At 39.7% G+C, this 12,227-nt stretch overlaps 1 protein-coding gene across 2 annotated transcripts in view; it reads right to left on the bottom strand.

The window, feature by feature from the left end:
- Positions 1-12,227, bottom strand: part of rgs9a (regulator of G protein signaling 9a) — a 71,602-nt gene that overhangs the window by 57,175 nt on the left and 2,200 nt on the right. For both annotated transcript variants that reach the window (XM_088329541.1, XM_088329573.1), the window contains exons 2-4: positions 9,337-9,447; positions 9,173-9,262; positions 5,800-5,896 (exon numbers count right to left, since the gene is read on the bottom strand). In XM_088329541.1, the coding sequence (XP_088185667.1) occupies positions 5,800-5,896; positions 9,173-9,238 (163 nt within the window). In that variant the 5' untranslated portion in view covers positions 9,239-9,262; positions 9,337-9,447. The remainder of the gene's footprint in view (positions 1-5,799; positions 5,897-9,172; positions 9,263-9,336; positions 9,448-12,227) is intronic.

Raw genomic sequence — 12,227 nt, 5'->3', positions numbered from 1 at the left:
CCCCTAATACCCCCAATAAGCAGGTTGGCGCCTTACATGGCTGCAAGGAAATGTGGAGCACATTGTAAAGCGCTTTGGGAAGTCATTGACTTGAAAAGCGCTATATAAATGCAGATCATTTCATTAAAACGTCTAGAGTTTAGGCAGATAGAATTGAATTGTCTTGATTGTCACCCTCATGAAACTTTGTATGCAACAAGATTAAACATGGCCCTCCAGGATAAACATGAAATACAGACTTTAAAGCAGGGGTCGGGAACCTATGGCTCGTGAGCCATATATGGCACTTTTCATGAGTACATATGGCTCCGATCAAAAATAAAACTTGTGCAAGCTTTTTAATATTGCTTCATACTAAACCGACTGTCATGCATACGAAGCCAGTCAATATTCATTCGAAAGGGGTTCGGTCCAGTATACATAGGAAACAATTTTGATTACACTTGACAGTCAGGGTGTCTTGTACTTGGACTTACACCAGTTTTGATTATTTAAAGGTCGAACTGTGTTGTCTGGAATGAGCGAGGGCTACGGCACAGCGTGGAAACATGATGCCGATCCAAGAAGGGATTCCACGGTGAAAGAAAAACACAAATTTCTGGACCTATGATTTTTTCAATTAAAAAAACAAACACATTGGTATGATAGTTGAAGTAATTTTTCTCAGTATTCAAATCAATGTTGCTTTTGATTGGATGAAAGATTTTTCTGTACCACTAGGAGGCACTAAATATGACACACTGTCACTTCAAAACAATAGTGGGCCAGCTCCCTTCTATATGCGTTTTTCCCCTCTTGTGGTCAATATGCATTTTATCCTTGGATTCTGTGTTGTTGACTTTAAATTTGTCACGTATATAAAAGGTTATATTTTTTTGGTATTTTATCAGTTTTTGTTTTTTTATTTGCAAATATTTTGATACACAGTATGTCACAAAAGTGAATACACCCCTCATATTTCTGCAGAGATTTCATCATAATGTTTAACTGAACAACACTGACGAAAAATCGCCTTGACACACTGAAAGGTATTCTGTGTAAACTTTATAAAGCTGTGTAAATTTATGTTTCCCCTCAAAAAACTATATATAGAAATTATTATTTTAACCCTCTGGTCACAAAAGTAAGTACACCCTAAAGTAAAAGTTCCTGAAGTTCAATATTTTGTGTGGTCAGTTTGGTTTTACAGAACCACCTTAATCCTCCTAGCCATGGATCACACCAGAGCCTCACAAATTTCCACTGGAATGCTCTTCCACTCCTCCATGACAACATGACTGAGCTGAGGGATATTTAAGATCTTGTGCTTCTCCACCTTCCGCTTGAGGCGGCCCTAAAGATGTTCTATTGGATTTAGACCTTAACCCTAAGCTCCTTTAGAAAAGCCTTGGTCATCTTAGAAGTGTATTTAGGGTCATTGTCAGGCTGAGACATTGCCCTGTGACCCAGTTTCAGGAGGGAGGGGATCATTCATACCTGCAGTATTTCACTGTACAACCTTGAGTTTGTGTTTCCCTCAAAAAATGCAACTACCCAATTCCAGTTGCACTCATGCAACCCCAAACCATGACATTCCCACCTCCATGCTTGACTTTAGGCACGACACATACATCCCTGTACTCCTAACCTCCATCTCGCCCAGCGTAATCTGCACTGAAGATAAATGTGTTTGTATCCTCGTTTGCAGTGTTTTGTAACATTTTTACAAAAAAACTTTGCTAGCACCTTGTTTTGAAACCATTGTTTCGGACAGAAATGAGCCACAACACTCTTAAGTAACTGCGGGAGGGAGACCAATATAAAGTTGTATATTGATAATTGCCACAGGCATTATTATTACTATTATTATTATCATTATCATTATTATTATTAGTGTTATTGTTATCCTTATTATTATTATTTCATAGATTTGATCAAATCATCAAACATCACATAGTGAAATAAAATGTGCTAAGGAATTTACTTTTGTTTCGAGAAAAGGTTTGGCGTTTTTTTTCAATTTTGTCTTCATGTATATGGTGTTGCTTTCGCTGGGAAAGCAAAGTACACAGGTATGGTAAAAGATCCACGAAAATATATAAAAAGTACATGATTGCGTGCACACACACAAAAAAAAAATAGGAAAAAAGGTAACAATCCAATGAGAAGCAATCACACATCAAACTTATGGACCTCCATAAAGAAAATTAAAAAAATAAAAAGGCTGCCATTTATTTAACGTATTTTTTACATGTTAAAAATTATTTATTCTAAACCCGAAACAATGTTAATTTACTCAATTATATTTTGTCAAGTGGCTGCACAAAAAAAATATGATCCAGATTTTTTTTTAATAGGCTAAGTATCCATCTTTTGGAAATGTGCATCATATATTTTTGTTGAACTAATTTTGAAAAGATTTAGCACATCGTTTTCACTGATTATGTTTAAAGGACAACAATATTGACATGTGACCTTTTGCTCCATGATCTCTGACAAGATTATAAACCCCAGTTTGGCAAAGAAGTTCAATTCTCATCCCATTGAGGGCTTCCTTATTAAGCTGTCAGTAAGAGCTTAGGGATCTGTGGCAGCTTGTCTTTGCCTGTGCTTTTAAGAATGCAATGATGAAAGGGGATGTTCCATTTATTATTTTCTGCCAATCAATACTACTATTTTTCAGAGAAGAAAAATGTGTCGCATTAGCTTCCACAATTTAATGAATAAGGGAAACAATGAAAAAAAAAATAACAAAAGAACCTACATCATTTTGGAATGAATATGCCTGCTTGCAGCAATAATGTTGACATTCCATTATTTAACTTATTTGCTACTACTTGTCATTGATTTATTTACCGGTACTTCCCTTTCCTCCACTTAGATTTAACCTGTTAAATACTTAAGGGTGGGGTGCATGGTTTGCAAAAATGGTCCGTAAAAAAGTAATATATTTCTCTATTAAGTATGTGTTAACAATGCCCGACTGAGTTCAAACACTCCTTGGGCTTCCTTTCCTAAAAGCCTGTCTGCTTTTATCTTACTAACTAGCAGAGCTGTTCGGGCGGAATACCTTAGGTCGGAGGAATGGGGGCTGGGGGGAGTGCTGGAGAGTGAGGTCATGTTCCTACATGTTTTTTCTTCTGATTTTTCGTTTAGGGCCTGGTCACAAAGCCGTTTGCGTCTTTATCGCGGGTAAAATTTTGCGTTTTTTGTTTGCCCGTGGTTGCCAGCGATGGAAAATGCGCAAATTTGGCCAACCCGCTGTTCATCGGTGGTATGCCTGCAAAACAGACGCCGGCGACTGTTCCACTTCCTCATCGCGTCATTTCCGGGTGTGGACCACGGGTATAAAAGCTGCCGAGCCGGTGTTATGCTGAGAAATGCATCCTTGCCGAGATTTGCATCCCCTTGCTACTACAACCACTTTTACCTTGTTTTATCTCACTTTTATATCACTTTTAGGGAATTTAATGGCGAACATATAACCAAAACCACTTCGTCTTGCATTTGTTGGGAATGTAATACAACTTAAACCATTCTGTCTTTGTATTTGTTGTGAATGTAATCGAACGGTAATGCACGCCGTATACAAATCACTTTTGAGCAGGTAACATGTTTATTTTGCCTTTTTCTATTCAAATCGCTCGTATTGAAACTGTTATGCACTCTACCATAAAGCTTATGCATGCATGATAAGCTTTACGGTAAAGTGCATAACAATTCTCAAAAGTGATTTATATACGGTGTGCATTGCCGTTCGATTACGTTCACAACAAAAACAAAGACGGAATGGTTTAAGTTGTATTACATTCCCAACAAATGCAAGACGAAGTGGATTTGGTTATATGTTCGCCATTACATTCCCTAAAAGTGAGATAAAACGAGGTAAAAGTGGTTGTAGTAGCGAGGGGATGCAAATCTCGGCAGGGATGCATTTCTCGGCATAACACCGGGCTGTAGAAATCATAACCGCTCAAGACACAGTCCCGTGAAGATCAAGATTTCAAGCTATGGCACCGAAGAAGCCAATATGTTATTATTGTAATAGTTTTTCATTTTTATTTTATTATCTTGTTATGAAATGAAAAGAAATGTCAAGAAATAAAAATGGATTAAGACGAGGTCACTACGGTGACGTGTGCTCGGCAAATCGCGCTGTATATACGCGGAGAAAGGCGTTTGACCGTCACACGCGTTACACACGCTAATTTCACGTAATAACACCGCGATACAGGCGCAGAACATGCTATGACCGTGCTCCACCCACGATTACCCGCTGAAATTTCGCGTCCTACCCACGTGTAACCACGCCCTGGCCGCGGCCATAGCACGTCGTTCCGCGTCATTCCCGCGTCATTACCTCGTGTGTACCACGTGTGCCGCCCGCGGTTAACACGTGGTCTAAAGTTTTCAGCAGCGCAAGACTTTTTCGCGCGGCCAACCGCGTGTGAATTTCCGACCGCGTGTAAAGCACTGCTGTAGCTCATCTGTATGGCGATCTCAAAGCGTCCAAAAGCGTCTGCTTCACAGGCAGAAATTTCTGGCCATGATTCAGCCTTGATACAGACGCAAACGGCTGTGTGACCGGGCCCTTAGAATGAAAATGGTGTAGGCAAGAAAAGGCCTGCTTCAAGTAGAGTCCAAACGCCAACCCAGAACCCAAAGGGAAAAAAAAAGCCAGAAGATGGCGGTAGTGAGTAAAATAGGTGATTTATTTTTTTAGCTATCATTCTCAAGCCTTGATAACCTCTTTACCAGTGATCATCTTTAAAGAATTGTGAGTATTTTATCTCCCTCTGCTTTTTTATGAGAGAAGTGAATGGGACTAAACCTTTTGTGTCCATTCACAAATGCCGCCCAAGAATAGTTCTTTTAATTAGGATAAATGTATTTTCTATATAACTTTTTTATTATTCAGAATGTAAGATGTGATGATAAATTTGCAATATTCTCACACAGGCCTCTGAAACTTAATGCCAGAGAGACAATTGCGGCCCCCTGGATGATAGTTTGAGGCCCCTGCCTGAATGTGAATGTTAAAGAAACAGTGTGTGTTGTTTTCCCACTAAATGTCATTGTATTCTGTCGTTCCACCGAAAACGAGTGCTAAAAGCGCAACAGAAAAAGACAAAATATGGTGATCTCAAAGAGACCAAAACGCACTTTCTTACTTTTGAAAAAAGAATAAGACAATAAGAAAAAAAAAATTAAAAGAAAAGAAAAAAAAAGGACAAAACAGGCAAAAAAAAAAAGAAATAAAGAAAAAAGGAATAAGGCAAAAGTGAAACTCAAGAAAAAGAGAAAAGAAAAATGAAAAATAAATAAAATAAAAACAATCTAAATAAAAAAGAAAGAAAATTGCATTTGTTTCCTTTTTTCTTCAATTATTTTCTTTTCTTCCTTTCCCTTTTCTTTCTTTTTCTCCATTTTCCTTGTTTTGCTTTCTTTTCCCCTACTTTGCTTTTTATTCCTGTTTTCATTTTTTTTAATCATTTAAAAAATATATTTTTCCATTCTCTTTGTCTTTCTATGAAAAAGGCTGAGTAAAAAATATTTTTTTTGCTCACCTTAAAACAAGTTTGTAGTCTTCCTTTGACTTATTTTAGGTTACACTACACAAAGCAGTAAAATCTAGTGGACAAATATAAAACACTTTCCCTTTAAGAAAAGTGGAATGTTTTTTATTGGAGCTGTTTTTGTGGAAAACCCCATTTGGCCAAAAATCACCCAGATCCTTGCTTCAGTGGCCCCCAACTCAATTGAGTTTGAGACCCCCGTTTTGAAGGATTAAAGACTAAGATTGCAGTGTTTGAGTCTTACCGGCAATGGCATGTGGAATGGCAGTGACGTTGAGTTTCTGTTCAGAGCCTTTCAGACCACTATTGGGGTCCTGCATTTCAACCATGATGGCAACCAACTGTAAATGCCAGAAACAGAGATTGATTAGCCCCTTAATGTTCCAGAACAATAATAAACAAAGACGTGTCTTCACAATGTCACCAGTTACTGAAATACATCATGCCATAAATCATTGGAAAGTGTAAACTCTAGGGAAGACATTTCAAAATATACTCGTCACAGAATCACAGTCAGTCTGACACAAGATACCCGAAAACCATAAAAACAGGATAGCTCACCTAAAAGTGCTGGGAACTTCTACTATGGCCCAATTACCCTCAAATATTATGTGGTTACATCCATAAGAGTCCAGTGAATCCAACGGTGTAAAGAATTACTCCAAAAATTATGATAATGCCATCAGCAAAAAAAAAAAATCAGCCTGAAAGTATTCCCGGAATGTTTGACCAATCTCGTTGTAATCCGTGTGTTTGACTTCATTACTCCCCTTTAAAAATAGACAGACTCATCGGATTATTCTTCTCGTCGGCTGAAAAATAGTCTGTGTAATATAGTGTAATAATCTGTGAAGCCCTTTGAGACTCTTCGTGATTTAGGGCTATACAAATAAAAATGACTTGACTTGACTTGATTATTTTCAATACTTTGGTTAGGGGCCGGTCACACAGCCGTTTGCGGCTGAATCACGGCTAAAATTTTGCGTTTTTTTTTGCCCGTGGTTGCCCGGGATGGAAAATGCGCAAAATTGGCCAACCCGCTGTTCATCGGTGGTATGCCCGCAAAACACGCCGGCGACTGTTCCGCTTCCTCATCGCTTCATTTCTCCGTCATTTTCTCGTGTGGACCAAGAGCCAGTGTTGTGCCCAAATCCGACTCCTACGCAACACCACCACCCCCCCACCCCCTCGCGTGAACGCGCATTCAGCTGCGATCGCTTTTGACTTTTTCATCCGCGTTAACAAACGCATTTTGTAGAATACGATCGCACTTTATTGTTTAAATAAACGCGTTATATAGACTAGGATCTCCCAATTGTTATAATTAGCTCGCTTTATAGTTTTAATAAGCGTTTTATATAGAATACGATCGCTTTCGTTGGAAGCGCAGCAGAATGCGCGTTCACGCGAGGGGGGGAGGATTTACTGTTCGATTACGTTCACAACAAAAACAAAGACGGAATGGTTTAAGTTGTATTACATTTCCAACAAATGCAAGACGAAGTGGTTTTGGTTATATGTTCGCCATTACATTCCCTAAAAGTGAGATAAAACGAGGTAAAAGTGGTTGTAGTAGCGAGGGGATGCAAATCTCGGCACCGGGCTGTAGAAATCATAACCGCACAAGACACAGTCCCGTGAAGATCAAGATTTCAAGCTATGGCATCATTTTTATTTTATTATCTTGAAAAGAAATGTCAAGAAATAAAAATGGATTAAGACGAGGTCACTACGCTGACGGGGATCCATGTTCACCCCCTTGACGTCTCGAGCACAACTGACGTGTGCTCGGCATTCGCGCTGTTTATACGCGGAGAAGGCGTTTGACCGTCACACGCGTAACATGCTAATTTCACGTAATAACACCGCGATACAGGCGCAGAACATGCTATTACCATGCTCCACCCACGATTACCCGCTGAAATTTCCCGTCCTACCCATGTGTAACCACGCCCTGGCCGCGGCCAGAGCACGTCGTTCCGCGTCATTTCTGCGTCATTTCCTCGTGTTGACCACGTGTGCGGCACGCGGTTTAACACGTGCTCAAACTTTTGAGAAGCTCAAAAGTTTTGAGCGCGCCCAACCACGTGAAAATTTCCGACCGCGAGTAAAGCACTGCTCTATCTTGTCTATATGGCGGTCTCAAAACGTCCAACAGCGCCCAATAGCATCAATACGCTCGTGAAAGGCTGTGTACCCGCGCTCTGAAGAATAGAGCAGCGCCAAACATTTTTGCGCTGCCACCCGCGCGCGAATTTCCGACCTCGTGTTAAGCACCGCTGTATCTCGTCTGAATGGCGATCTCAATGCGTCCAATAGCGTCCGCCTCAAAGGCAGAAATTTCTGGCCGTGATTGAGCCGCAAATGTCTGTGTGACCGGCCCCTTAGCCTCTGACTTTTTGAGTGACACCACTCTTGGCCAACTCCAAGCTTTTTTTCACAGTCCTTAGCCTGACAATTTATGAAGGGCCTGTATTGAAAACTCCATGACCAATTTGGCTTCAAATGTCTTTAGCTGATGACTGATTTAAATGTCGATTGACACATTTGTTAGCCAATGAAATTCCCAACATACCTACGTACACATTTACGATGTGTATTCAAATCAGAGCCGAAAGTAATCGTGCACAAAGCCATTCGTGATTAATTTTTATGTACCATATTTACGCACATGTGTACAAAATCATGAAGTAAATTCTGGGGAAAAAAGTCAAACGTTTTTAACTCTTTCACAATGTCTAAAAATTGGCCGAAGTCAAATAGACTAATGCAAAGATTTTATAGCTGTAAACTTGTCGTCTCCAAACGGCCACTTTTGTAAACGCCTAGACATTTATAACATCTCATCTCATCAGCTGCACCGCTTATCCTCAGTAGGGTCGCGAGGGTGCTGGAGCCCATCCCAGCAATCATCGGGCATTGGGCAGGGGACACCCTGAACTGGTTGCCACCCAATCGCAGGGCACACGGGGACAGACAACTCACTCGCTCATTCGCACCTAGGGACAATTTGGACCGGGCAATTCACCTGAAATGCATGTTTTTAGACATACAATGTTTAAATTTTCAGTTTGACATCAAATTTGTCAAGGTACTAGGTAAGGCTTAACCTGTTTTCCAGCTAAAATGCTCATGCTACATACATACATGCTAGATTACTTAATGTTAGTCGCACTTGCAGTGATCATTTCAGTTCAGGACAAAAGTGTTACCTTTTAAAAGAGACCAAGAGTGTTACCTTTTAAAAGAGCCCAAAACCATCAATATTATCCAAACACTTCAATAACAGCATTCAATTTACTTTGGGTACCTCTTGGATTGAAAAGGTTAGCCGAATTTTACAGGAATCAAAAGCAACATTGATTTGAATACTGAGAAAAATTACTTCAACTATCATACCAATGTTGTTGTTTTTTTAATTGAAAAAATCATAGGTCCAGAAAAAAAAACAAAAAACAAAACAAAGAAAAAACTGCCATACTAAGAGAGCTCTTATTTTGAGATATCTCATCGAAGTTGGGGTGAAATCACTGTCATGCATTTTTGGTTTCGTGAACTGATGTAAGAAAAAACTGTTTCAACAAAAAAGATAGATCTGAACATGAATAAACACCTACCTTATCAAGACAATGCAGTCGATGAAAATGCGTAGCACGATCAGGGCGGGTTGTTCTGATTGTCATTTTTGTTGATGACGAAAATCCTTCCTGTGCCAACAATTTAGAGATTTCAGAAAAATAGAATAGCGTTTAAAAGTAAGTATGTAGTGGATATTACGCACCTGACTGAGGTGGAAAAACAGACAGAAGGTTAGGAAGGATTCAGCCACCTATTAGCTGAAGCAAAGCTTCTTTATCCCTACAGCCTTTGGTACAGGTTTACTTTCCTGGGGCTGAAAAGCTACAGCATTAATGCACGTTATACATAACCAGCAGCACATCTAGCAACATCTTACATCAAGCCTCATTGTTTGACACAATAGACAGTCACCTGCCTTCCACACACTTTTTTTCCTCTTGTGATTGGTCAATAAGCATTTTTTCCATGGAATATGTGTTGCTGCCTTTAAATTTGCTGTGTATATAAAACGTCAAAATTATCTTTTATTTGATCTTTTTTTTTTAAATAACTAAACATTTTAATTTGTGTTTCCATTATTTTCAGGGGTGTGTTTCACAATTAGCTTTTTTTCCTTTGTTTTTCTTTATCTGGGGACTGACACACTCAATGCGTGTTGTAGGATGCGGGAGAGTCCATGCTTGTGTCTGCTGATATACACAATATTATATGAATGGGATAGCATATTGTTTGTTTGTTTGTACATGATTCAAATTGAATCGTTTCTCCGGCGCCGTCACGAATGGCAGCCACTCCAGCAGCTCCCGTGTTATTTTCGATTGTTCTCAGTTATTTTCGATTGTTCTCAGCTTAGGGATGCTGCTGGAAAAGTGAATTTCCCTTCGGGGATGAATAAAGTATCTATCTATCTATCTATCTATCTATCTATATGCGCGGCCCAGACTCCTCTCATTATAACATCCAATTTTCTTTGGGTGGGCAGAGCCTGTCTTTGGGTGGGCACCAGCACCAGCATCCCCCCCGCCCCCTCTGGGATTACCCCTGATTGTTGTCACAGTATGTGATTCAATTAAGCTGCAACAATCTCCAGCAGCACCAAGTGTGTTTTATCCTCTAATTGACAAAATTAAAAAGATGGTTATTGAGCAGCGTTTTTTCTTGTTGCCGATTATTGTGTCACTAAACATCCGTACACAAATGCTATTTCTGTTCATTCAACCTGATAAAAAGATATTATCTTATTTGGTTTTGTCAATGTACAGACAAAGCATATTACAAGCACGTCAGTTTTGTCTGTGTTGAACTATACCAGTATTTATGAAGTAAAATGTTGCAAATTAAAAGATCAAAGTATAACACTACCAAGTTAAAGCATTTTGATTAAAACGGCCCTATTTTAAGTGAAGTCAATCGTGTTTTTTTGTAGGGAATTAAGAAACCTTGAGAAGGGACCGGAAATCAGGTAATCCCCCTTCCAGGATGACCATGCTGCAATGGATGTTGCAAGGGCATCACTAAACAATACATAAACATCATCAACACGAAATGATCCATCCATCCATTATCTGCACCGCGTATCCTCAATAAGGTCGCGGGGGTGCTGGAGCCCATCCCAGCTATAGAGAGAGAGAACAAGACAGCGAAAGACAGAGAGAGAATGAAAGAGAGAGAAAGAGAGAGAGTAAGAATAATACAAACAAAAAGAGAAAGGGAGAGAAAGAGAGACAGTGATATAGAGAAAAAAGGAAAGTCAAAAAAGAGAGAGTACGAGAGAGAGAGAGAACAGGAGAGATATACAGAACAAGAGAGAGGCAGAACAAGAGAAAGATCAAGAGAGTAAAGAGAGAGAGAGAGAGAGAGAGAGAGAGAGAGAGAGAGAGAGAGAGAGAGAGAGAGAGAGAGAGAGAGAGAGAGAGAGAGAGAGGCAGTGTTCATTTTACCTCTCGCATGCTCAAAAATCTATGGGTCCCAACAGAGATCTATGGGTCCCCAAAATTTAGTGTTATCGAGGTTGAAATTGAAAATCAGCGACAAATACCGTATTTTCCGCACTATAAGGCGCACCGGGTTATAGGGCGCACCCCCAAAAAATAGTTTTTGGTCCTATATTTTCCATACATAAGGCGCACCGGATTATAAGGCGCTACAATGGGAACGTCGACAAAACAGTCAGATAGTTCAGTCAAACCTATTACCCCCTTAACATTCCGAAAGCTTGCAAAGAAGCAAATACGTGTCGTAGACACGTGCGGATGCGGTGTCCGTACGATGTCACCAAACAAACATTTCTTAGTTTCCATTTTATTTTTTGCTGGCAACTGTGTCGACAGCAAAGTAAGAATATTATTGTGCAGGGAAACGGGGTTCTTTACTGTGCATATGACAATAAACACTTTGAATTGAATTTAGTTTAAAAAAAGACTCATCACAGAAACATCAAGATCGTTCTAAAACCAGATACCGGGAAAATATAAATCCGCATAGCTCACCTAAGTTCTCTTGCAGCCTTCACGTTCATTAATGATACGTAACCATGGTCTTCTCACAACCGTGAGTGTAGGAAATCCAGGAGAGTAAAATATTTACAAATACAGAATAGTAAAACATGTTTTCTCTATGCAGTAGTGCAACCCAACATGTGATTCACATTCATCTTTTTCGGCCAATTGCAGGCTTTGTCTTGCCCCTTTAGCCTATGCGGGCCTGTAAATGATAAAAAGGATCCGCTCCCTTTACCTCCGAATAACTTTAGCCAATAGTGACTGCTTCAAATGATGATTGACACATTGGTTAGAAAATGAAACGCCGGTATATAAATCCCAGCATACACCGCAGACTACTTCGCCTTCGGGGTAAAATGGTCTTCTTACAACCGTGAGTGTAGTAAATCCAGGAGAGTGAAATATTTACAAATACAGAAAAGTAAAAAATGTTTTCTCTATGCTGTAGTGCAACCCAACATGTGATTCACATTCATCTTTTTTGGCCAATTGCAGGCTTTGTTTCGCCCCTTTAGCTTATGCGAGCCTGTAAATGATAAAAAGGATCCGCCCCCTTTACCTCCGAATAACTTTAGCCAATAGTGACTGATTC

The sequence above is a fragment of the Urocampus carinirostris genome, chromosome 1 (assembly GCF_059441175.1).
Source record: "Urocampus carinirostris isolate Australia breed hairy pipefish chromosome 1, RoL_Ucar_1.0, whole genome shotgun sequence".
Taxonomy (NCBI): Eukaryota; Metazoa; Chordata; class Actinopteri; order Syngnathiformes; family Syngnathidae; genus Urocampus; species Urocampus carinirostris.
This window is presented reverse-complemented; position numbering and strand designations above follow the sequence as displayed.